At 37.4% G+C, this 27,635-nt stretch overlaps 1 protein-coding gene across 5 annotated transcripts in view; it reads right to left on the bottom strand.

Moving 5' to 3' along the window:
* The window catches only part of LOC149535862 (ARM repeat superfamily protein), an 81,414-nt gene continuing 53,779 nt past the window's right edge, over positions 1–27,635 (bottom strand). The window contains exons 5-22 of one of the 5 annotated variants that reach the window (XR_016358098.1): positions 20,798–21,010; positions 20,152–20,658; positions 19,917–20,051; positions 19,553–19,768; positions 19,382–19,471; positions 19,001–19,248; positions 18,812–18,900; positions 2,648–2,688; positions 2,456–2,486; positions 2,233–2,355; positions 1,905–2,125; positions 1,720–1,815; positions 1,493–1,605; positions 1,261–1,396; positions 1,053–1,157; positions 429–916; positions 238–345; positions 1–89 (exon numbers count right to left, since the gene is read on the bottom strand). Coding sequence is in view for 1 of the 5 variants with exons in the window: in XM_089807581.1 (XP_089663707.1) it covers positions 716–916; positions 1,053–1,157; positions 1,261–1,396; positions 1,493–1,605; positions 1,720–1,815; positions 1,905–2,125; positions 2,233–2,355; positions 2,456–2,486; positions 2,648–2,688; positions 18,812–18,900; positions 19,001–19,248; positions 19,382–19,471; positions 19,553–19,768; positions 19,917–20,051; positions 20,152–20,658; positions 20,798–21,010 (2,565 nt within the window). In the remaining 4 variants the exon portion in view is untranslated. Of the gene's footprint in view, positions 917–1,052; positions 1,158–1,260; positions 1,397–1,492; positions 1,606–1,703; positions 1,816–1,904; positions 2,126–2,232; positions 2,356–2,455; positions 2,487–2,647; positions 2,689–18,811; positions 18,901–19,000; positions 19,249–19,381; positions 19,472–19,552; positions 19,769–19,916; positions 20,052–20,151; positions 20,659–20,797; positions 21,011–27,635 lie in introns of all 5 variants that reach the window. The other 4 variants (XR_016358097.1, XR_016358096.1, XR_016358099.1 and 1 more) reach the window with 4 other exon arrangements.

The raw sequence follows: 27,635 nt of genomic DNA, 5'->3' as shown, positions 1-27,635 counted from the left end.
GAACTCGATCTAAACAGATAAATTAATATGAATCACTTGTATATAATACATGACCACAGCTTGGAACGGCAAAATCATCACTATGATAGCTGCCAAACAATAAGGTCAATAAAAGAAAAATATCCTTGTCAACATTTACAAACATTTCAATCAGAATGCTTTTGAATAAAGAATGACATCTTAACTCAATAAAAGTGAAGCAAGATCACTCAAAGAAACACCACTGTCAAAACTTACAAAGATAGCAATCCGGAAAAATGAATTTGAATAAAGAATAACTTTTCCACTCAAAAAAAATCGGTAACCTCCCTAGAGGCGACTTAAAACCTGCCAGATTCAAATAACCTGCATATGTAGAATCTGTACATCAGTAGGGAAAGTTGACTTTAAGAAACATAATAGACAGTGGAAGGCATAGAATGCCGTACCTTGACAGTGCTGCCTTGCTCAAGCATGCTTCTTGATTCTATAAAGCTAGAATGGATCAGTAACAGGAAAGCTAGGTTCAACCAAAGTCGGCTAACTCTAAGCCTCCAGGTAACAAACACACTTTACATAGAACATGTTGATAAACCCCTCAGAGAATGCATAAATAATCTCTCTAATAAACAACAAAACCTCCCAGCATTTTCAGACAAAATTGCACATTCAACTCACCTTACAGTTGATAAGGCCAAAAAGGAAAATACAACCTAAGATAGTCCATTCATAAATACTAGCTTCGAGCTATCAATGAAGCTAGCGCATTAGAATGCTGAGATGAAAGACTATTTAAGATGGGCTGCATTTGATCCCCATATTGTGACAGCAGATGGGAAAAGCCCATGCTAATCCCAGCTTTCACTTCTGAACTTTCAGCAGGAGATAGAACTACTTGAGCAAAGATTTGCACCACCTGTGGTATTAGAGAAAGAATCTGCATGAAATGGATAGGATAATGTCAAAAGCACAATATATGTATATAAATATACATAAATGGTAAATATATTAACATTCCAAAGAATCGTATTTTAGAAGACCCAATCACTTGGATTAGCTTGTGAAGGCTTTACCTCAGGCTTAGAAGACATAATTAAGTTGCACAGGCAGCCATAAACAGCTAATGATTCCTCCAGGTCATCTTTCAGTGGCAGTGCTTTAAGAAAAACTGGCAAAACCTGCATGGGAATAAGTATAAACTTATCAAGATAAAAAGTTTCACAATATCCACTTTTGTTTCAATAACCGAAAGTGTTAGCTTCCAATATATCATATCAAAACCTGGTTTAAGGGAACAGCATGTGGTTGTGCCATTATCAAGCGTGCAACTGCACCAGCTGCATTGTCTCTAACAGCATCATCAGTTTCTAAATCTCCAAAAAGAGGGTGCAAAGCACAAAGAACATCGTTGTAGTATCTGAAGTCGATCAAGAAAAACATTGCAGAAGTAAAAAACTTATTTGACCTTGGTAAGAACAAGAATACTCATAAATTAATTCCAATGACTAAATACTTTAGGGCTGCCTCTCCACCGTTTTTGCACAGTTCACCAGCACAAAAAGCTGCATTTCGTCGATTTGCAGCTTCAGTAGATGAAATTTCTTTAATCACCAATGGCATTACAATCTGTGTAACAACAAAATTCCCATCAAAATTAATCAAACCTATGAAGAAATGAACAAGCACTGACACAATACCCATTCAAAAAGCACATTGGAACTTGCATCTCTAGAATCTCACATCCATGTAATGGGCAATTGGAGAACCCATCTCTTGTGCCACTTCAGCAAGGCAAGCAACAACCATGGTCCTATCTTCAGGTGGCCGCGATGCCTTCTGCATTTCCACGTGACTCTCAATAAGAACTGTTTGAAGATTTGCATATTAGGAGGCACAAGCTTCTAAAATAGAAAAATTATACCCACCGCAAACTTCATCAGAGGTTCAAAAAAACTGCCAAAAATGGCCTCGAATCGAGAACCCATGCACTTTGCAAATGCTGGAAGAAGATCTGTAACAGCATCCATCAAAACTTCATCGTGCTCACAGTCATCATCATCCAGGTCACTGTCTGTCTCATCAGTTTGCTGGCAACAAGCTTCTTGACGCAGTAATTCCAAGGTTGCTTGCGATAATGATGCCATATCTGACAACAATTAAAGCATTCAAAAACAGTAGTGTAGGAAAATTAACATACTGACATTATATAAACAACTACGATATGACAAATATGGATGTACATAGTTAACTTACAGGGTTCAATTGCATTGAAACCAAAAGACTTCATGATCTCTGCTGTGCACATACATGCTTGGGAAACTACCTCCTTATCATCATCCTCCTGCATAGCTCTAAGATAGAGATTCATCACTGTATCTGCGAACATCAAAATTGACTAATAAGAACAGGAATGGCACAATCTTGTAGATAACCATAGAATATGTGCAATTAAAGACAAGACAGTATTTTGGCATACCGAGAACATGCTTTGTTTCGGGGGACAATTGCTGCATTCATCCACAAAAACAAGAATTGACTTGAAATTATCATTTTGTAACGAGAACAGGTTTTCAAAGCTGAACGAAAGAAAATTAAATAATAGAAATAACAGACTTTTTTTTTTTTATCAAACTTTAAACTAGATTAGAGGTTTTAAGCTTATTCTTACATTTGAACTAGGAAATGTTTCCTGGGTGGCTGTTAGTAAATCTGCATAATAGTTCAAAGAAAAATACAAATTACTCACAAAGTAACTTCATTTCTGATGGATGCATCATAATCTTTTACAACCTCTATTCAAAGTTCTATGTAATAGATACACAAAAATTTCTTTGAAAATTGCAAATACATGAATTAAACTAGAAATGATCAGAACCACAATTTGATATACTGTATCCTACACCATTGAAATTTCAAGGAGGTGATAGATATTATAAACTAGCTTTAGAAAATTCTGTTGTGAGATTCATCTCCTAATTTTGGCCATAATATATGTAATATTTGGACTCGTAGTTTGCAAACTTGCTGAGTAACATCTCCTGGTAATCAAGAACACAGTTGATATTGACCATAGATTGCAAACTTGAGAAGTAAACAAGTATTCACAAGTTTTTTGATATGGCAAGTATTGCCAAGAATTATTCATGGGGATTTCAATGCCAAAGTTTTTCCAAGTGTGTTGGCAACTACTTCGTGAATCTGATGACTCAACTTGCTTAACCAACAAGATGTCAAAAATGTAAACAAAACATGGATTAAACACTCCAAAAAAATTATGGGCTTTTTCAAGTATTATTGTTTGGCTCGTGAATCTGTTGGGCTTTGAATATCTTCATTTGGGCTGAGAGAAGCATTCTGCCCCTCAACACCACTTTGTCATCTATTTTATCTGCCACTATAAGTTCATTAGCTGTGGATGTTAGGAAAGTATCTAGCAGGAAGATGCACCTTCCTCATAGGATTGTCCGCACCGGCCCCTTCATATTTTGCATTATTCTTTGAGTAATATCAGGCCCCACTGGCCCTTTTGAATTAATAAATGACAGTATCATCAGATTTTGTAGCCTAAGCATTCCTATGACATGTCATATCGCTTTTCTCCTGCTATCATTTAAAATGTATCATTGAATCTACTCTTTCCTCATGGCCATTTACACTTGTACAGGTTCAAGGTTTAAAATCAGAGGAAGACTATATAGCCTGATCCAGATAAGGATTTCTGAGATTGTAGCAGAAGGATCAAATAAAGGGTCCAAGGTGTAACAAAGATCCCTTGTTAACCAATGAACCAATGGCCATTCTTGACCACATAGCTGTGATCTGAAGAACTGAACCAAAGAAGACACAAACCAAAATTCAGAGGTTTAACGCAAGGGGGTGCTCCATGTTGTTTTAAGACTCCAGGACCTGATAGAGAGGCAGCCTTTTTCTCAAAACCTTGATAACCAAAGAGGCCCCCCACATCTGAAGAAGCTGCATCAATACACGTGTCTAAGATATGAAAATACCCTACTGGAAAAAAGACTACAGGGGAAAGAGGAATGGAGGTGGGGTTCGGCGCAGGCGCCTCAGCTGAAGCCAAAGGCAATAACGGCAGCAATCTTAAAGGAGGGAGGTTATGGTTTGCATGTTTGAGCTGCTCCAAACAAATTCACAGCTACCAGAGTCCTATGCTTTGATGCTTTCTTTGTGGCTCTATGGCAGCTGACCTATACTATACTTGTTATAAATACAAGTTAAATATCAAATTGATTATTCCAATCAATAAATCTTAGCACCACTATAGAAAAGACAACACAAGAAAGATAGACTCAAAAGTGTCCTGGTAAAACCTAGATCAGACCTAATGTCAAGTTTGCAGAACCTTTCCAAACCTTGGGGAACTAATGGTGCTTGTCATGAGAGAGACTGGGGCCGAGCAACATCCAGAAGGGCCTGCATCAAAATTTAGATCCCTCTTCAATGAACCAAAGGTTGTACACATGCTACATCGCCTTTAATCCCTGGGAATCCAATTTACATCACTTCCAGTGATTGTTCTGGTTTCTGGTGTGTGTGTGTGTATATATATATATATCAAAAAGAGTTATGTTTAACAATTCTTTGTAATGAGACCATGGCAGCATGTATGTCTCGGTACAGGGTCAATGGATTGAATCTAAGGAACATGTAAAAGAGTTTGAGCATGTTTATATTCTGATTTTGGTTAATAATTGTTCTTGTCCTTCTTGCATTCAATTTTGTCTTATGTTTGGCTGCAAGTTTGGACAAAAACCAAGTTGAAGGGGCATGTCACCATCTAGTGGAAGGAGGTGCAGTTGGACAAAAACCAGAGGGCGGGGGGACAAATCATCAAGCGGGATAGGATGGTAATGAAACTTAAGGGTTGATTCATAACCATGGACTAAAAACTAGAAATGCTGAAAAAACTTCAAACTTTTTCACAATAGGAGGAGAAGAAGGAATAGACCGAGGAGTTCCAAAAGATGGTCATCCTAATGGACATGTTGAAGTCAGAAGAGAAAAGGTGACATGTTAACTTAACAGTATTATAACAAACATTCAAGAGGAATTAAGCTTGGTATAGATTATAAAAATGGTAATATAATGTTTCTGTAATGGTCATCTTGGCTTATGAAGTTTAGTTTTCTACTTTCCATTAACGAGAGTTTCGTTTAGAAACATTGTCTTGTCAATATTAATTTATCATAAGATAGATGACCATCATGGAGGAAGTCTATCAAAAAGTTGAAAAAAAAAAGCTAGCTAGAAGGGGCAGTTCGAATGATAGGTAAGAGAAACATGAGAAGAAGTTATGTGCAAAGCAAACCAGAGGAAAGAGTCCTCTCCAACGGGAAGGGCAAAGGCTTAAGGAGTCATACCGCAACTGGAGGAGAAACAAAGGCCATCACCCAGAGAATGAACATCAAATGACTGAAAGAAGATTCAACAAGCTATCATTCTGTAGAACACATTTCAAGTGCAGAGAGGTTGGCCATCATGCCACCAAGTGTCACCAAGGACGAACCAAAAAACCGAGAGAATCCAGAGCCAAAAATGCTTATATCAAAGAAGAAAGGGATAGATCATCTAGGTCTACACGACATCTGAAAAAGGTGAATCATTGATCATGAGTAGAGGCATATTACAGACAAGAACTTGTTTTGGACCAGGTGCACATCAGGAGACCGGTGTTGTAAGAATACCATCAACACCAATGGCATAGACAATTTTTGGTCTCCAAGTAGATAGTATAGAGATCGAACCTAAAGAGGGTTAAACACCCAAACCCTTACTGGATTACATGATTACAAGACAACCACAAAATTCTGGTAACAAGACAATGCCTTGTCCATTTTTACATTGGGTATTATAAGGATGAAATGTTGTGTGATATTACGTCGATGGATGTTTATCACTTGTTACTAGGAAGACCTTGACAGCATGATAGGAGGGCAACACATAATGGGAGTAAGAATGCTTGCACCATAACAAATGATGGGAAGAAGCATATTCTGCTTCCCTTGGAAGAAGAACAAAAGGAGTTAGTATGTGGAGGTCCAAGGATCCATTTGATAAACGGACGAAACTTCTTGGGTAGGTTGAAGCATGCAAATAATTGTTTTGCACTCTTCTCGAGTAAGTCTCACATTAAGGATTATGAGGTTGTGGCACCACATAGAGAGGTTGTGAAGCTTCTTGAAGAGTTTCAAGACATTGCGCAAGACAATGTTCCCAAGGACTACTAACAATCTAGAATTTTCACCATCGCATAGAACTGATACCCAAGCAAGTTTCCTAACAAAGCAACACATCCGATCACGTTGGCTGAGAATGTGGAGAGGAGTATACAAATGAAAGAGTTATTAGAAAAAGGAGCAATCTGAGAAAGTGTAAGTCCTTGCCTCATTTTCTTAGCACCATAGAAGGATGGGGAATGGAGGATATGCATTGACTCAAGAGCCATCAACAAAATTACAATAAAGCACCAGTTTGTTATAGCGAGGATGGATGAAATAAGTATAACGAATTGTCTCTAAGTTATGCAAGATACTTCACCAAGGTTGATCTCAATAGTGGATCTCATCTAATAAGTAACCAAGCGGGGGATGAATTGAAAAAAGCATCCAAGAACAATGAGGGACTGTACGAGTGGTTGATCGTGCCTATCAAACTCACTAATGCACCAAGCACATTCATGCAGTTGATGAATGAGGCGAGTTTCTCACTATTTATTTGGACATCTTAGTTGCAGCATCATAAATTGCAACCCTATGATGTCTCTTGCTTGTCTAGTTCTTATTTTAGCATTCCTGGCCTTTCATGCCCAACATGCTTGATCAAACTCAATTTCACATCTAATTATGGCTTCTCTTCTCCAAATAGGACCTTCAATCCCTATTTGGGACCACACTAAAGGGAGTGAGGCACCTTGGTCGCCATGCTCCCAAAAGCGGGCTGACCTAGGTACCTTGCCTTGTCATTTTTTACATTGGGTCTTAAAAGGCTGAAGTGTTGTGTGATATTACATCGATGGATGCTTGTCACTTGTTACTAGGAAGACCATGACAACTTGATAGGAGGGCAAGACATGATGGGAGGAAAAATGCTTGCATCATAACCAAGGATGGGAAGAAGCATATTTTGATTCCCTTGGAGGAAGAACAAAAGGAGGTAGTATGTGGAGGTTCAAGGATCTATTTGGTAAACGGACGAATGCTCTTGGGTAGGTCGAAGCATGCAAACACTTGTTTGGCGCTCTTCTCGAGTAAGTTTGGCATTAAGGATGATGAAGTTGTCAATGCGTGGGAGGTGGAGGCACCACATAAAGAGGTTGTTAAGTTGCTTGAAGAGTTTCAAGACATTGTGTCAGACAATTTTGATAAATGACTACTAACAATCCCAAATTTACACCATCACATGGACCTAATACCAAAGCAATTTTACTAGCAAAGCAACACATTGGATTAAGTTGGCGGAGAATGTGGAGTAGAGTATACATATGACAAAGTTGTTAGGAAAAGGATTGATCTAAGAAAGCCTAAGTCCTTGCGTAGTACCTGTTCTCTTAGCACCAAAGAAGGTTAGGGATTGGAGGATGTGTACTAGCTCAAGAGCCACCAACAAAATTATAATAAAGTACCAATTTCTTATAGCGAGGATGGATAATAAGTATAACGAATTGTCTACGTTGTGCAATATAATTCACCAAGGTTGATCTCACGAGTGGATATCATCTAATAAAGATACGAAAGGGGGATGAATTGAAGAATGTATCCAAGACCAATGAGGGATTGTATGAGTGGTTGGTCATGCCTATCAGACTCACGAATGCACCAAGCACATTGATGTGGTTGATGAATGAGGTACTAAAGGAAGTCTTGGGCAAGTTTCTCAATATTTATTTGGACATCTTAGTTGTAGTGTCGTAAATTACAACTCTATGCAGCTTCTTGCTTGTCTAAACCTCATTTTAGCATTCATGGCCTTTCATGCCTAGTATGCTTGATCAAACTCAATTTCACATCTAATTATGGCTTCTTCTCTCCAAATATGAACTTGGGTCCCAGTTTGGGACCACATTGGAGGTAGTAAGGTACCTTGGGTGCCCTACTCCCGAAAGCGAGCCAACTTAGGTGCCTTCCTCCCCAATATTCAACCCCAAATTGAAACTGCTTAGTGATTACATTGTTTTAGCAGGAATGCTTCAAGTTTGACACTCAAGCTCTCAACTACAATTTCAACTTTTCAAGTCCTATGACAAGAGATCAAGCATCCAAAGCATTGAAGACAAGGAGTAATTTGCAGATCTAAGCATTGTGAAAGCATCCATGATCTTACTATCCTAAAGTCAAATCAACAATCTTCATGAGCATTTCAACCTTAAGAAGATTTATGAAGGTATAAGCATTTCATTTTCAGATCTAGCCTCTTCTATACATCAACACACTTCCAATTCAAGTTCAATTTATTTCCAATTCCTCCTAATCTGAGCATATACCTTTCTACACAAAATTTCCCTTCTTTTTTGTGTGTGGGTACAGGTGATGGATGTGAAGAAAGAGATACAATTGGGGAGCTACAATCTGCAATTTGTCAAATTGGAAATTTTCATGAGCAGGCTATGTAGAGAACCCTAATCTTTCCACTGTAGACTAAAACTCAAACTACAGGTCAGTTGTTGTCTATGTTTGTCAAATCTGCTTCCAAAATTGTTCATCTATCCCAACCTCCCTATACATGTTGGAAAACCACTTTTCCACCCTATTTAGCCCTAGATCTTACACTTTTCATCTGCAAGTGCATCGCCATAGTTCCCCATAGTGAAGGATCACTAAATCCAATTTGTGCTTAACCCATCTTGAGCTTTGTGGAACATCTTCCTTCCAATGTAGTGGGATAAGCATGAAGTTGATTCCCTTGTTTGCATGCATTAACTTGCAGACCCTAATTCACCATTTCCGACATTACAATAGCAAGAAAAGGGAAGAACACATTTGGAACATCAAGCAAGTATAACAACATTTGAGACTTGAGAAGTTGTTGATCAACATCAAGAAATGCAGCTCTACAAAGAATGAGCTAATTTATTTGAGGTTTGCAATCTCTATGTAAGAATTGGAGATGGATCCGGAGGTGAGGGCAATTACAGTGAAGAAAGAGATACAATTGGGGAGCTACAATCTGCAATTTGTCAAATTGGAAATTTTCATGAGCAGGCTATGTAGAGAACCCTAATCTTTTCGCTGTAGACTAAAACTCAAACTCAGGTCAGTTGTTGTCTATGTTTGTCAAATCTGCTTCCACAATTGTTTGTATGTCCCAACCTCCCTATACATGTTGGAAAACCACTTTTCCACCCTATTTAGCCCTAGACACTTTTCATCTACAAGTGCATCATCATAGTTCCCCATAGTGAAGGATCACTAAATCCAATTTGTGCTTAAGCCATCTTGAGCTTTGTGGAACATCTTCCTTCCAATGTAGTGGGATAAGCATGAAGTTGATTCCCTTGTTTGCATGCATGAACTTGCAGACCCTAATTCACCATTTCCGACATTACAATAGCAAGAACAGGGAAGAACACATTTGGAACATCAAGCAAGTATAACAACATTTGAGACTTGAGAAGTTGTTGATCAACATCAAGAAATGCAGCTCTACAAAGAATGAGCTAATTTATTTTAGGTTTGCAATCTCTATGTAAGGATTGGAGATGGATCCGGAGGTGAGGGCAATTACACAGTGGCCTACATTCATAGACATTGGGAAGCTAAGATCTATTCATGGTTTAGCAAGTTTTTACCAAAACTTCATCATGAATTTTAGTACAATTTGTGCACCCATGACAGAAACAATGAAAGGAGACTAGGAGAAGATCAAATGGGCATCCAAAGCACAAATATGCTTTGCATTATTGCAATAGAAAGTGATGGAGCCACCAATTCTAACACTACTGGATTTCAACAAAGTTTTTCAAGTAGATAGTCATGCCAATGGCAGTGCCATTGGTGAGGCCAAGCCATTGATGCAATTCTAAGCCAAGATGGGAGACCAAAATGAAAGGTCGAATAATGCCAAGAGAAAGTTTCAACATATGATCAAGAGTTCTATGTCATAATTCAATCCCTGAAGAAATGGAGACACTGTCTACTAACAAAGGCATTTATGTTGTACACCAATCACCAAGCACTCCAATATTTGAACAATCAAGAGAAGTTGAATCATAGACATGTGGTGGTAGAATTGATGCAAAGCTTCAATTTTTCCTCAAAAACCGGAGCAAAAAGTCAAACCAAGTTGCAGATGCATACAGTAAGCACGAGAAGAAACATGATGATACGAACAAAGGTAACTATAGGGGTTTGATGAGTTGAAACATTTGTACAAGAATGATCCAAACTTTGCAAAGGCGAGGAAGGCAAGTAGTGAGTGTTGTGCATGTTGTCACTGATGTTAAACATTGACATTCAAGGTCGTATGAATTTGAAGGAATTACTCAAAGTAATAGAAAACTGGGTTAAGTTGTTTGTTTGCTTGACGTGCTTGACGTATATTTCAAAGTAATTGGTAAAATACTTGCTTGTTATTAACACTCATCTATAGATGATTATATACAAAAGAATAAACAATGTTTCTTAGGAAACAATCATCAAGAATAGAAGCATTCTATTTTAACTAACAGCTAACTAAAAGCAAACTAAAATATTCAAAACATTCTAATATTTACAATAGATTACAAATAGATAACCATTAAATAATAATAGACAATAATAGAAGCTATCTATTATCGTAATAACCTCCCTTAATGGTTAATCTATTCACAACACCAAGTTGTCCTTTGAATTTGACAAACTTATCAGGACCAAGAAGCTTGATGAGAATGTCTACAATCTAATCTGCAATAGGAACATATTGCAACTCTATTGTCTCTATACGTGCTTGGTTCGTTCATGGAAGAATTGATTCTGTGCTAATATGATAACACCTTTGTTATCAACAAACAAAGTGGTTGGTCCTATTGGTGACATCTACATATCCCCAAGCATCCAACGAGGCCACACAGCTTCACAACCTAGCTTAACTGTCCCCTTGTATTCAGCCTCTGTGGAGGAGAGAGAAACTACCTTCTACTTCTTACTGGTCCATGTGACGGCACCAGATCCCAAACTGAATACAAATCCAAAAGTTGACTTTTATCGTCAATAGAACCTGCCCAATTTGAATTTGTGAACCCACTAAGTTTAGAATTAGATCTCCTAGAGTTAGGAAGTCCATAATTTGTAGTGCCCTTCACATAACGAAGCACACACTTTTCTACCATCCAATGATCAGCCTTAGGCGCTATGATAAAACATGAGATGTAGCTTACTGCAAAGATAATATTAGGTCTAGTAGCAGAGAGGTAGATGAGGTGCCTACTAGTTGCCTGTATATAGTATCATCAACCGGAGGAGAATCAGACTTGGCTGATAGCTTTAGACCTTTCTCCATGGGTGTGGATGCAGGCTTGCAATCCTACATACAAAATTTGTCTAACAGAGCCCTAGCGTATTTGAACTGAGAAATGAATATACCAGAAGAATATTGTCAAACCTCAACACCTAGGCAATAATGCATAAGCCCGAGATTAGTCATATCAAAAGACTAGCATAACTTTGTTTAATTCCCTGAATCAAAGAGGTCGAACTACCATTGATGATCAAATAATCCACATAAATGACCAAAAAGATGATGCCATTGTTAGTAGTCTTGATGTACAAAATTTGAGTCACAAGAACTCCTCTAGAAGCCTTGATCACTGAGTTACATCAATTTTCATGCACCATGCCCTAGGAGCCTTGTTCAAGCAATAGAGAGCTTTCCCTAACTTGAGAACCTGATGTTCTTTACCAGCAACCTTGAAACCAGAAGGTTACGTCATGTAGACTTCTTCTTGGAGGTCACATTCAAGAAAGCACTCTCAATGTCTATTTGATGGACCTTCCAGCCAAACTGAGTTGCCATGGCTAGACTAATCTAATAGTGCTCATCTTTGTTGTAGGAGCAAAGGTCTCCTCATAATCAATGCCCTGACACTAAGAAAAGCCCATTGCAACTAAACAAGCTTTGTACTTATCCAAAGTACCATCAGACTTGTATTTTATTTTGTAAACCCATTTGCCGCCAATGAGTTTCTTCCCTGGTGGAAGATCGAAAAGTGGTTCTTCACCATGCTTTGGTGTTCAGATTGCATAGCTTGTTCCCACTCTGAATTCCTTTAGCCTCTGAGTATGTTTGAGGTTCAAACACACTATGAATGTTGGCCATAAGAGAAAAATTAATTGACTGTGTAGGTTTGCTCTTTTTTCCAACCAGTTCTCCCATTGATGAGCTCATTATCTCGAAGACAAGCGACTTAGCCCACCACTTAGGTCGAAGAGGAGAAGAACCAACATTAGTATCGCAAGAACCAAAATTAGTATCGCAAGATGCTCTATTATCAAGTTCCTCATCAAAAGAATCTAAATGAAACTTAGATGAAGCATCTACAAAATCTGGGTGATCTTGCAAGAGAAGTTAGAGGTGTCTGTACAGGAATCATTGATAAAATTGGAGTTGTGGGCCCTGATGAAGCCCTCTCATTAGGTGGACTATGATACTCTAATAATATCCAAGAATCGCACCTATATATATATATGTCTGTGTGTGTGTGTGTGTGCGCGCGCACGTATCTAGAGAGAATATAATGATAGTTATGCATGCTCTCAAAAAATACACACATATATAGATATATGTATATATGTAGGTACAATATAGATAGAATTCAATAAGCTAGTGATGTATATGTGTGTGTGTGTAGAAACATAATAACCTAAATCAAGATAAAATATTATCTTTATGTTTAAATATGACTACAAGCGGTGAACGTTCCCACCTTTCCTATCACCACCTACCTTTTAAAACTTATATTGGAATTCTTGAAATTGTTACTAAGCTTCTTGTAACCGAGCGGGAGACTATATTTCTCTCCGCGGTAGAAAGATTCTTGGTTATTATATTATCTTTGTCTCACTCCGCTCTATTTTTCTTCTTCTCAAAAAAGTTATTATATTCACACCCATTCGCCTGTGACTTGGAGCATAATAGCAGATCACTCCGCATTATTGAGTTGAACAAGCCAAAATCATCGAGTGCACAATGGGACCACCACAGCTATAGCATTTGTAATCACTCTCAGGGCATAAATATTTCACATGTCGCTCTCATTTTTTGCTATGTTGTTTTTCTTTCTATCATGGCACTTATGAAAGTCACAATATCATGTCACATGCTCGATATCATATTTGAGTAACATTGGTTCTGCTCTCTTTTTTTATACTTTACAAAATATCATGTTCATATGCTCGAATGTATATCTGAGAAGCAACTAATCCGCTCTATTCTATATATTTGACATAGTATCATGTTCACATACTCAATTTTACATCTGAGATGCATTGGGTCCTACGCTTTCTTTATAAATGACAAGTTGACATCCATGCATATTAGGTATCTGCCCGTGGGAATTGGAACTGTTATAATCCCGTGAGGAAGAAGTTTTTAGTAAACGATAATGCATAATAAGTCTTTCACTATAAATGATTGGCTATAACAGCCTAAAGTATTCTTTCTGATATCCATGTAACTAGATACATACCATTAGTCTCCTAGGATGCACCCAAGGCCAATAGAGCCAAGAACAATTGGGTGAAGAGGAAAGATATACTGCAAGAAATAAAACTATTAATCAATGTCTTATTATATGAATATAATAAGAAAGAAAATGCTTAAGGCCAAGTAAGCTCATGGTTATCCAAGATATAATCGGTTGTCAAGTCGAGCGGTGGTGATCAGGTTGATTGATGCTCATCTAAATCCTTGGCCAAAGTAGATTAGAGGCATACTTGCCACAAAATCATCACTAGAGGTCAGGAGTGCTAGCTGACAAAAGGAAGGTTGACGAAGGAATTTCTCAACCTTGTCTACTGCTTAGCCAACACTCTAACACCGGTATGCTCAAGATGGCAAGAGTATGGTGACCCATGCCTAACCTGAGGTAGGAAGGGCCTTTCTCATATGAGATTGTGTGAGAATATGTTAAGGTCCACGGTTGGAAGGTTAAACCCATGTCAATGCTTCTCCTCTTCACCAAATCCCAAGGCTTGCACAACCTGTTGACAATTACTTCAATTCATGTATGAGTTCTAAATCTTTTACTTGCATGTACCTTTATGTTGTTTACTTTGAAATGAATAGATATATATGTAGTTAGCTCATTGAAATCATAGAATTCAGTTATGGAAGTTAATTCAATTGTTTTTATATGAAATGGATGTGCTCATCATTTAATGTAGTTTCCATATATTGTTTGCAAACTACTTATGTCATTTTGTTATGATATTTGGTTATAGTTTTAGAATATGTTTTTTATTTTCTGTTTAGTAAAAATGGTATGTTACATAGCTAACTAACAAGTAACTAAATATTAGAAACATTCTAATATTTACAATAGATTACAAAGAGATAACCATTAAATAATAATAGACACTAATAGAAGCTATCTATCATCGTAATAAGGTAGTTGTCTACTTGGTGAAGCTACCTGGTTGTCAATTTGAGCTGATAGCTTGTCAAATTCAACAGCTTACTTGTCCACTCTCTGTACCAAATCAAATAAATTTTATATCTCGTGCTTGTAAGAAGCAAGTTAACTAAATATGCACAACCTATCTTTTTCATGGGTAGTGACTCCCTTGACAAATGGTGGTCAGTTTTGAAATGTCTTCATTCATATTTACTCCACATATGGAATTAGTTTCGGAACAAGTTTATAAATTATTTCTTGCATATGAATGAGAAGGTCTTTTTTGTAATGCATGGGTTTAGAAAAAGAACAGTGTCATTTATAGTGTGTTTAGTACTCTTGGTCATGGCCTCTATTTCTAGCCGAGGGGTGTTATAGACTTGCTATATGATTTTGCCTTTTTAAAACTGAAGTCGTTCATATCATTGGAACAATGCAAGTCAGGAAATATTGTGAGTGTTTTTCGAGAAGGGGTGTACTAAGTGATATTAATTTTTGGGTGTTCTCAACAAAGAGCATGGTGTAGTGTTTTTGAACAAATTATGCAATTAAGTTTAGAGAGTAACATATTTTTTAAGGTGTTAATGTAAGTGATATTTTTAAATAAGTGATGTATCTTGTACAGGTGTGTAACTATACGGAGCCATTAATACTAAAAATGGAAGTAGTGTGTATTATGATAATAGATAGTTTTTATTATCTTTGTTTAGTATCTAATGGTTATCTATTGTATTCTCCTGTATATATTAGAAAGTTTCTAATGTCTAGTTATTTGTTTTTTGAATAGAATGTTTCTATTCTTTACGATTGTTTCCTAAGGAAACATCATCCAATTGCTTGTATAAATTGATCTCTTGATCACTGTTAATATCAAGCAAGTATTTTACCAATTACTTTGTAATATGGTATTAGGGCCAATACTCTAAAAAAATCGAAAATAATTATAATTTCTTAGTTGAAATTATCTACCATTTATTTTCGAAATCATTTTCATGCATATTTGCTTCCAAAACCTTTGTTTTGACTAGGGGTTTTCTACCAAAAAAAAAAGTCACATCATTTAACTGTAACTCTCGCGACTTTTTTCGATCTATAAACTCGCGCCCTTTTATATACAACTAGTGCAACTGAATCCTCTGAAAATCGAGGGTTATTCTCTATTGTTCATGTGGAGATCTATTGGGCACCATTTCTCTGCAACTCGTGCCCAGATTTTTTTGCCACTCACGTCCAAATTTCTCTGAAAATCGCTCATCTATTTTGTGGCCCATTTTTCCTTTTATTTTAAATAAAAATGTAGTCTTTTTTTGCCTATTTGGAGATGTCTAGGTCTTTTACAAACCTCTGTTGTTTATTCGCACCCAGATTCTGCAATTTTCACTGCAAATTTGCCTTTTTACTAAGCTTTTTTGCAGCCAAGGCCGTTTTTGTTTAAAACCCTAAATTTCTATACCAAATCAAAAAACTTTTTACAAATTCTTGGTGGGTTTTTTGAGATCTCAACTAGGTTGTCATTCGTTTTTTCTGGGTGCCCCGATTTTCAAGCCAACAGATCCACAATCCAACAACATATTCCTTTTCGGTTTTCCGAGCTCTCTTCTGTGTACCTCTTCATTTTTTCAAGGTCTTCTATTTTTTGCCTCAAAGTATGTGCCTTTACAGATTTTCATGCTTTTTCACTAGAAAAGGTGCTATGGCATCTCTGACTAATATTTTTCTCGAGGGAAATTAGAAGTTCAACGGTCGCAATTATGGCATGTGGAAAGAGCAGATGCTAACCATCTTTGAATATCGCAACAACGATAAGGTGGTTCTGGTGGTCTACCCAGCAGAGGTCCTCTGCTCTAGCATAAGAAGGTTGCAAGAAAAAGAACATTCAATGCAACTATTGCCACAGGTATGGGCCACACATGAAGGTTGAATGTCGAAAGCGTTTAGCTGCCCTATCTAAGCAATCTGGTTCGCAGACCACAGCGAACAATGCAGAGCATTCTAAGCAGACAATCTGCCTTTTATGTTTTTTGACAGTTTTGTGCTATGGATAGATTAACCATTAAGAGAGGGTATTACGATAATACATAGTTTCGATTATCTATGTTTAGTATCTAATGGTTAACTATTGTATTCTCATTTATATATTAGAAAGTTTCTAATATTTAGTTTTTTGTTTCTAGAATAGAATGTTTCTATTCTTTACAATTGTTTCCTAAGGAAACATCATTCAATCTCTTGTATAAATTGATCTCGTGATCACTGTTAATATCAAGCAAGTATTTACCATTTACTTCGTAATAGTGTGTTAATGCAGTAGGGTTTTCAATGGAGCTGCTGTGTTTGGAAAAGGTGTTGTTCACTGTACTTTGACAAAAGGGAAACAGCAGGGCATTTTTAAGACGTGCAAATTGCTTGTGATGTGTCTCTTCTTCTGGATATAGTGAAGCTGTGTTTTTCAGAATGGGTAGTATAACGTTCTATTTGAAGACTCTTTTAAGCAAAAAAGAATAGGAAAATAATAAGTAGATAAAACTAGCTATGTGAAAGTTTGATTGTTGGAGGAAATCATGGGTGTTAGGGGCTGTGATACATGCTACAGATTTGTGTGAAAAATATGAATAGCAGGATAAATGAAACCAAGGGCTGAAGAAAAGTTTGATGTGATTACAAATAATTGTTGGGCTGTGAGTGAAGCATTTTTGGGAAGCAACAAATATGGAGTGGTTATTGTATTCAGGAGGCTATGTTATTTTGCAGTGGTATATCTGTCACTTGATCAAGCTGGTAAATTAAGTGACAATGGTTTGAAGAGATCTAGTTTAGAATTGCTTCAGGTTTAGGTTTTGTATTTCTGAGTTGGTGCTCGAACTGAGGTTGGTGCCTCAGCTGGTTGGAGTTGGTGCTTTGAAGAGGGTTGGTGCCCATTTTTGTTAATGAAAGTTTTGTAGGTCCTCATTATTTACCCAAAAGGGTTTTCCATGACAGATCTGGTGTTCGTGTCTTGATGGTTGCTCTTTCTAAGTTTTTATGTTTATCTAGTTATCAAGCATTTAAAAGTTTTAAGTTCTGAAATGAGATTATCATATAGCTCTAGAAGGAGAGATTTCTGGCAGGCACATACAGTACGCTGAAGATAAAAAAAAGTTTGGACCTTGAAAATCATCCTGAAATTTGATCCTGGAAATACCAACAAGGAATAGCTATCAGAGTATGTGGACATTTCACCGATCTTCAGCATTGCAAATCTCTATTAGTTTCAGGTAGCATTGTGGGAATATACAAAAACCTACCACAGCAGCAACTACCACAAGTAACACCAAAGTAGATTGAGCAAATCTTGGATAGTCGGACTAATTGTTGGCACCCAGGTTAAGGAGTACAAGTAATATCTAGCCAAGTGGAAGAACAAACTAGTGGAAGATGCAACTCGTGTCTCAGAGAATGAGCTGAAACAGTCTGGAGCATAGCTGGCAATCAGTCAAGCAAACTTTTCAAATATCCTCGGAAGTCTGATGCAAGAGTTTCTCAGGAAAACTCAGAATGGACCTAACATCTGAAGTTTATGGAACCTTTGAAAAGAGAGATATGGGGCCAAGCCACATCCAGAAGGGTCCACACCAAGATTTAGACCCTCTTCAAGGCACTGCAGCTTGTACACATGCTAAATCAAATTTGGGACCTACGAGCCTGACACAGATCATTTCCACTGATTAGCTCTGATATATATAGTATATACACACCAAGAGACATAAGAGAGCATCAACAATAGCTATAGAGCAAATAGGGCAGCAATTGTTATGGGAGAATGGCTCCGGAAGACTTGTTTTACAATTCTTTGTACTAAGCCCATACCGGCCTGTATGTCTACATGTGGGGCCAATGTGCCGAATGTAAAGAAGATGTTAAGGTTTGCGAGCATACTGGTTCCAATTTTGGTTTATATAGTTCTGTATGTTTGGCTGCAAGGTTGGACAGTCCAATCCTGACCATCTAACTGTGACCACCTCAAAGATGCTTTAAAAACCAAGCAAGCTCTGCAAAATGTATATAGTTTGAATGAAGCTTAGCTATATGTTTGATATTTTGTGCCTAAATGTATATATATTTGCTTGTTCTTACACTTCTCATTTATATTTTTCTTCAAATATGAGTTCTGCTTGGTGGCACAATAATGACATAAAATTGGCTCAAAAACTATCCCGGTCAAAAAACATTAAAAGAATCAACACTCACGCTGGAGGCCAATAATAGCTTGAAGACGAACATCTTCATGGAAATACCCAACATGCTTTTTTAAAATCTTAAGAGCCTCCTCAAAATAGCTTGAAGACCATCAAGGAACAACATAACATTAATATTCTTAATATTCTGGCAAAGAATTTAACTCAAATAGTTTTAAAACAGTTAATAATGCAAGGATACGGTGTAAATGCACTCTTCGTGTGAAGTGCAAACAAACCAATAGCTTGAGTGGCAGCTGCTTTCTCATCCAATACTCCCGTTCTAACACTGATGTTGCGAACTCTCCTATCATCTTGGGCTTCTTCATCAGAAGATACACCACCAAATACTCTTGCAGCTCCATCATCATCAGAATCATCAATATCGACTGCTGATCCATCATCAAGGTTGCATGAAGCAAATGCCAAGGGGACCACTTGATGCAGGTACTGAGGTGATTATCCAATATTCTACTTCAGATGTTTTAATAAAGACCACCTAAAAAATGTATGTAAATATACTACAAGAATTCTTCTAAGCATAGACACCTAACCTATAATTTAAAAATGACATGCCAACTACCTGTATAAATCCGTCATCCAGAACCTCTGCAATATTACTGAAGAAACCATGAGTGTACTCCCGAAGCTCACTGAAATCCAGAGCAAACCCCTGCCAGAACATCATAAATAAAAGCAATGAGCCATGTGTTATAAAATTGAATAGATTCCAGGGTTGAGTTGTGAAACTTACAGCAATAGCAGCTTCAATAAAAGGAGCTAAGATTGGCTCCATTCTTGGCCGCCCAACAGCCATTGCAATTATTCCTACAAGTTCAGTAGCCCTTGCACGTGCACGAAGATCTTCATCTTTAGTAAGCACCATGAAAATCTTCATCAATTCCAGAACACTCTCAGCATAAGGAATGAAGGCTAATTCTGCTGCTGCTGCAGCTGAACCAATTGCAGACTGCAATATAAACACATCACTCAATATTTATTACATATTGATTTCAACAGCATACTTGTTTACCTCCCAGTAAATGCAGTTACCAATTCACTTCTACCAAAATACTTTAAAAAATATAAGATTCATAACACAGAAAACCAGTGCATACCATGCATGTCTCTTGCAAATCACGGCGATTGCTATGCAACCCTTCAAGCAACTTTCCCATGAGAGGTTCAAGATAGGGAAGAATTTCCGATCCCATGTTTTCGCAAAATGCAGCAAGTGCATAGTATGCTTTTTCCTGAAAATTTTGGAGGGTTTTATAATATAAAATAATGTATCATAACAAAAAAATGACTTACTTTGGAGCATACAAAAAACAATGATGTCCCAATCATTACCTGCACATCGGGTGAAGTATCCCCTAGGGCATTCAGAATACAAGGAAGAACAATCTCATAGTGTGTAACAATTTCAGGTTGCAAGTGCTCTGCAAATTGTCCCAGTGCAAACGATGCTGCTCCACGCACTATCTGCTCTGGGTCCTTTAAGGCTTGTAAGACAATAGTTAAAATATTTTCCATCTTGTTCTTCATAACGTCAAAACAGCCTTCTGATATGACACCCAAGGACATCACTGAAGCTTCACGGTATCTTGGATCCATATTTTGAGAATTCAATGAAGCAAAGTTGAGAACTGGTGGGAAAATGTGCTTTCTTGGCAGGCTCATGGCCATTGTATCTAGAACTTCTGCGGCGGCTCGATCAGAAGACAGATCATCATCTTCATCTCTCTTATTACCTTCAGCAAGTAAAGGACACATGGCTGCTAGAATAGGATTAACCAATTTGTGTTTAATAAGAGCTTTAGGTTTGTACTTAGCTAGCCATGAGATGATTTGTATTGCCTGATAACAGAAAAAAAAAAACTCAACTAAGCAACCTAATTTTCACAAGAATACAGAATAAAGATAAGCGGCAACAGGCAGTCTGCAGATTAATTATCAATCTTAAAAGTAATCATTGTGTAAGGCCACAAAAGTAAACCTGATGACGAGTACTTGCTTCAAGATCTTTCCTTGAGCACACTTCAAGAGCAAACTGAACAATGGGCAGTATAGATGACCCAAGTACAGGTGCTGGAGATTCTACCAGGTCATCAAATATTTCAAAGGCAATAGTAGCTACCTCTTCATCTCCATTAGCTAGACATTGTCGTGATACATTCAATATGCTTGGTATAAGTTCCCGGAACATCAGCTGCACCAGGTATGTCAGCCCTCACATTATCAATTCCAACAAATGCACACCATAAGATAAAGAAGATAGCCCTAGTCTAAGATCAAATGACAGGTTTTGCAAATCTACAACAAAAAGACAAGAAGATAGCCCTCACATACATCAAGAAGATAGCCCTGGTATGACATAAAATGACAGTTTTTGCAAATCTACAACAAAATGAGGCATTTGGAAGCACAAAACATACGATAGTAAACTACATCCGACATATATAATAGAAACTTTACATACAAAACATGAAGCAGTCTTGCATTTTACAAATCTAAAACATTAAATAGCAAACAGAAAACAAAGAAATACCATACAACCAAAGGATAAGAAAAGAAAAGAAATGAAAGCAGCCAAACAAGTCAAGGAACCAATAAAGATAATAAACTATATTAAAGTAAGACTCAATGAAATGAAATTATGCAGATATAAGACTCTGTGCATTACCGTATGAGCCCTAGGTGCTAGGAAGAAAAACTGTCTAGAAAGCACTGGTATTTATAATTATAAATACTTGTAAATTTAACACATTGCATGTCGGTTTTAAACTGAACCCTGACGAAAGAAAATCAGTGAGTGTCAGATCGAAACCAACAACATAGATCTTTAAGCATATAGACTGCTAAGCCAAATGAAGACAGCCACACATGGGAAAGACTGCTCTAGTGGTCTAATACAAGCACATTCAACCATCATTATTCATCAGTGAGAAAAAGCTCAACAATACATTATTCTATGTTTATGAACTTTTGTTATATAACTAGAAATAGTGTATGCTTTTGCATTGATCTCTATGTTAGGTTTACTTTAAGAGTTATTATTAATCTCTCTTGGTTGCAGGATGGATCAGGAAGCAATGGGATGATGAGAGATTATATGCAAAGCAATGCAGACTGTATGGGGACGCTGTTTGCAGTCTTGGACTGAATTGATGATGCATATCTTCATTAAAAGAGAAAGATCATATTCAATGGCAGACTATTTGGATTCAGAAGGAGGTTGCATCCAATTCTTTTCATGTTTATGTGACAGTATAACTACTGAAGTTTGATCAAATTGGAATCAGCTATCATATTGTGGTGATTAAAGTTATCGCTGCCGAGAGGTTCAAGATGAGGTCACTTCCTCCGCCCTCTACGAGTAGGTATGATGGATCCACCCTCTACAAGTAGGCATGGTGGTGTACTGTCTTAAAATAGAAGCCCTCCTTAGAGTGGTTTTGGTCTCCCTTTCCTTCCCAATCTTGCCTGCATCTCTTGGTCATTTCTCATCTTCCGGAATGGTCCTTTAGGTGCTATTTTATCACCTTTTTGGTCGTATCTTCTAGATGCTTCACTATCTCCTGATTCTTTCAGCACTTTCTCCGAGACCTCAAGAGCGTCTGCTTTTAGGCTTCCTCGAGAACAAGTTGTCCCAGGTTGACCACTTCCCTAAGGATTTCAATTGTGGGGCCCGAAGTGTCTTGGATTTCTCAATTGTTTACTCTCCCTCGTGGATTGGTCTACTTTGTTTTCTATCTCAAAAATTAGTATATAAGGAAGCTTGGACATTTCATTTCCAACCAACAAGCATACATCTGCACACAATCAAACTATTGTCATCCATCAAGAGCAAGCATACAAGCGTTCATAAGACTTCAAGCAAGCATCTTCAAGCATTCACCAAGATCCATCATTTCCTTCTTGCATCAAGCTTCTTCCTTCAAGGTGGTAGCGGAGTTTGGCTTCCAAGGAAAAGATCATGTTGGTTTTGGAGGATCGCTGCAAATCTACTAAGCACTGCCAATTTGGTATGTATTTTTCAAATGATAGTGATCTCTTATTTATATTGAGAATAAGCCATGAAGAGACATGTCACTTCATGGGACATGTCTATTCGTTAATTGGATAATTAGTATAATAAAAAATTTAATTATAGTTGTGTGTGTGTGCATGTGTGTGCGTGTGCGTGTGCATGTGCATGTGTGTGTGTGCACGTGTGCGTGTGTGCATGTGTGTGTGCATGTGCATGCGTGTGCGTGCATGTGTGTGTGTGTGTGCGTGTGCGTGCGTGTGCGTATGTGTGTGTGTGTGTGCGTGTATGTGTGTCTGTGTGTGTCTGTGTTTGTGTGTGTGTGTGTGTCTATATCATTATTATTATAATTTCTCTCATATAACAATAAACTTATATCTCATATATAATGAGCACCTATTAATTATATCTCATATATAATCTAATATAGGTTTATCCGACTGAAGTTACCAAACATTAACACTCCCTCTTAGCTAGGGAGGATAAACACAAGACAGATATTACACCATTGGTAATATTAGGTGACAAATTTTAAGGATATCTCTGATCTGAAGATATCCACCGTTTTGATATCATGAGTATCCAGAATGTCGAGATGCAAGATATTCACCAAGTACTGTGAGTAATGGTGTCCAGAACAACAATTTGTATAACATTCAACTCAAAATGATTATAAGGTGTGTGAACACGCATTCTATGAGAATCCGTACCATATAAACATCCACAATGCAAAGTATAATCTAATTATATTATCCAATTCTTCCATTTATACAAATTATATTATCTAATTCTTCTATTTATATCATTTATTTCCATATATACATATTTCATTATATCGTATATAATCAAGCCTCAAATATAATCATATATAGTCAAGCCTTATTACTAAAACATCATATTCTTTAATATTAATTTTACTATACATTTACTTACCTCTGAACAGTATAAAGTTATGATGGTATGCTAAATGTACAAATCACCAAGATGTATCTCTCATTCTGTACTTTCCTCGTCACCTTATTGATTATGTATACGCCTATACTTCATCGTCCTCTCTTAACTCCTTACAAGAGGGAATAGGTTCGATTGCTTGCTTCGATGTTTGCCCATCCTCTGTAACCAACGATCAGGCTTTATCCTCCAGTGGTTATAAATATCTATTTGTATTCTCTGTGCATTGTATTATTATGAGGTAATGTCATCTTGCTATTGTTAGTTCGGGATTTTTCAGAGTCACCATTTTATTCTTTATGTTTGGTTCACTGCTACTTTCACATGTTTATTTTGAACCATTGGCTCTGCCAAGTGTCAAATGCAATTTGAGGTCCAATAAAACCTTTTCGATTACTCATTTGCGAACCTCATCCTTTCAGTCCCAACTTCCTTCAAGTTGATTGTTGACCAAGTCTGTTCCCTAAATTTCCATTGTAAACATATTGATTGAAGTTGTGTTCAGTGATTTGATTTTCTTTAATAACTCTTGAACCTCTTGTACCCTTTATACCAGTTGAACTAAGTTCAAAAGGTTCAATAGATTCATCACTTCAACCTGTATTCAGTCTTCATGCAATATTGGTAGTGGGCCCTAGCCTTACGTGTCACGGAGTCCAATTCTCAGAAGATGTGCTACAACTGGATGCCTCGTTGGGTCTGACACATCCGTGTGTGATTTCGCCATTTACGGAAGCGTAGTTAGTTGAAGTAAGGCAATCATTGAATATCATGCCGAGATTTATTTTTGAGAGGTAAAAGGAAAATTTGGCACATGTGGAGGCAACATGTCATTTAAGTTGCTCGCTTTATATTTAATGAAAGCCACCATCTTGTCCCATCCACATTTTCCTACGACATGTGTAATTCATTATGTCCTTCCCATGATTAATGCCCTATCTTTGCTACGAAGTGTATCCGAGTAAAATTTCCCTTTTGCGAAGGCACAAATTTCTTCAGTTGTTTGAGTGTCAGCAGAAGGAGTCTAAGGAAGGATAATACTCTTTCGTAGTTGTCATAGTTTTTGTTTTTCAAGTAACTCTTGTGTTCTTTAATTCTTTTTCTTTCACTTGCTAGCAGAAAAGATTGTGTTTGCTTCTTTAATTTTCAAGCAATGGGAGGGAATTCTAAATCATTAAGTCCACTCTGCACATTTTTGGGAATACCCGCAGTCTATATAGCAAGTTGCCCATTGTATCACACACGGACCTCTTAGGAGTTGACCTAGGAAGAGCAACAGAAAGGTTGTGTGAGAAACTTGCAGAGCCCTTTTCTACCAAAGTCTTGGATACTAATTTCCTTATGGCCTCCACCTTCCCACCAACATATCCATGTCCGAAATTCATTCAGGAATTGTATTCAAATGTATGATATGCCTAGTGGAAATATTTTGAGGAAGGATAAAAGTACATTGTTGAGGATTACTAGGGAGACCGTGTCCAAGTTGTTTCATCTCGAAGAACAAGAGTTTGCAAATTTGACTCCTGCCTTATCACTGGGCAGGTTTTCAGTGAAGTCCAGTGTTTATTAAAATATCATTGCAAAGAATTGGACTGAAACTCCTTACAAAGGCAGCTCTAGGTTACCCAAAATCCTCCAAAAAGGTCAAATGATCTCATAGGTTCATGACATGATGGTCTTGTTGCACCGAATTTGTGGTTCTCCGGATGCGTCCTCTTTTGAAGAATGGATGTACTTCTACATTCAGGTTGTTTTGAAAGGGTCTCAATTCTTAGACTAGGCTGAATTGATTGCTAGTTCTCTAAGAAACCAGCTCTGAGGAGCTTTAAGCATGAAGAAGGATTTCTATATGTCTTCATACTTAACATATATGCTGGCCAATACTCAAGATTTGCAGTATCTACCTCATGAACCCCAGGCAGAAAACATCACTGTATATAACTACTACCCTGTGTTACATAGAGACAAAGTTTTGGAAAACTTCAGTAAGGTTCGTGATATTTTCTCAGGGAAATTGTGTTTTGAAATAAAAGGTTCTCCTCGCCGTAGATTCTGTCCTGAATCTCGAAAGTTTGTTCAAACTTTTGGTAGCATTTACATCCAATTCCCCAAGTTCACTTACGTAAGGATAGGTGGTTTTGATGAGGAACCTTTAAGACTCCCTAGATTTGCCCTTGATTGTTTCATCTTGGCAGAAGTGTCTCGACAATTGATATCAATCATAAATAAGTTTTCCGCTAATGAAGCTTCTGATGTCATTTTTCCACTCAAGCTAGGTAAACTAACCTGTAGAAGTATAGAGGATGCTACATGCATAAGTTCAGATTTAATCAATTTTCATCTTGGCTCCTATCATGCTAGACAGAACTTTGATAGCAAAGGGATAGCTCATAGCTTGTTTGAATCCTGTGTGAAGTTTATGCATGTTCCTAATATTGAAGACTTTTGGGAAGATTGTGCAGATGAGCTGGAAGTTTGGAGGAAAGAATATGGCAGGCTCACGATTTCTCAAATTAAGCTCTTCCATTTAGATTTGGATATAGATGTCTCAGATATTAAAGAAGATAAAGCAGATTTAATAGGCACCCAAATAACTAAGTCTTTGATTTCTAGTGAAGCCATTATAAATTGGGATACTGAGGAAGAAGACAATATTCTTGAAAGAATAAAACTGTGTTTGAGAGAACAAATTCTTGTTTAATGATGAAAAAGACCCAATGTGCTGAAAAACCAATTGATTCATGTTCTAATGTTCATTTCAAATCTGCAAGTTGTAGGAGATCCGCAAGGATTAACACGGCGCAAAGCAATAACCCTCCTCTGGGGCAAAAAGCTCGTTCTAAGAACAAGACCAAGATGGCAATGCCTGTTGGGCCTAGTGAAGCTATTCAGGTTGATAGTGAACCTGACAAGAATACAGGTGGTGTACTCATTGATAATCTTCCACAAGTTCAGATGACTATGGGAACCTCTCCTCAGAGGATAGAGAATTTGAATACTCCAGTTAAAGGTAATGAATCTCAAAACGTTCTTGATTCGACAAAAAATTGGCTGGTGGGCTCAGTTAACAAAATGAGGAGCCTAGTTCTCGTTTGCTTCCCTGTTAATGACATTGTAAGTAAGTACACTACCAAAACTTCAAAATCCAAAAGAACTAAGAGTTCAGCCAGGATATTGTTCGATCAGGAAATAGGCAACAGCATTGCTGAAGTGGCCACTTATAATCACAAAGATGATATTGGTGCATTGGACTTGAGTATTTTTGAGATTACTCGTACCAATCTAGGGGTGATCAACCGGGAGATGAAAGAACATTGGGTGGAATCATCCACGAAGCAAATTATTCTCAATCTCAAAAGGATGGTGTTGAAAAGAAGAGATTGAAGGCAAAACTCCATGCAATGGCAGAGTACATAAGGTCATTAAAAGGGCAAAGTTCAGCAACCGATGGTTCGTCTTGACCCATAGTTGGTCCCAGTGCACCTCAGAATCAACAGCTAATGGATCATCTAAGGAAGGGGAGGGCCATAATCTCTGTCATCCATATTTGGATAGACTATGTAATAAGTCTGCTTACTAAGTTTATACGGGACCTACACAAGATATTTACTCTTGTTGAAGTGATGATAGGTGAGGCTCGTATACAAGTGACAGTATGGAAAGCAAAATCTGAAAGATTATCAGCTATGGTCACTCAACTAGCAGATGTATACAAGTGACAGTACAGAAAGTAGAATCTGAAAGATTATCAGCTGTAGTCACTCAGCTAGCAGATGTAGAGGAGTGTGGTCCAGTTAAATTCCTGGAGGAAAATCCATTGCAACTGGTTGATGCAGGGTTAATCCATGTGTTACGA

Source organism: Cupressus sempervirens, chromosome 10, assembly GCF_028749045.1.
Source record: "Cupressus sempervirens isolate cs-2001-9-10 chromosome 10, ASM2874904v1, whole genome shotgun sequence".
In the NCBI taxonomy this organism is placed as follows: Eukaryota; Viridiplantae; Streptophyta; class Pinopsida; order Cupressales; family Cupressaceae; genus Cupressus; species Cupressus sempervirens.
The sequence above is the reverse complement of the archived record's forward strand: the minus strand, read 5'-3'. Positions and strand labels throughout refer to the sequence as shown.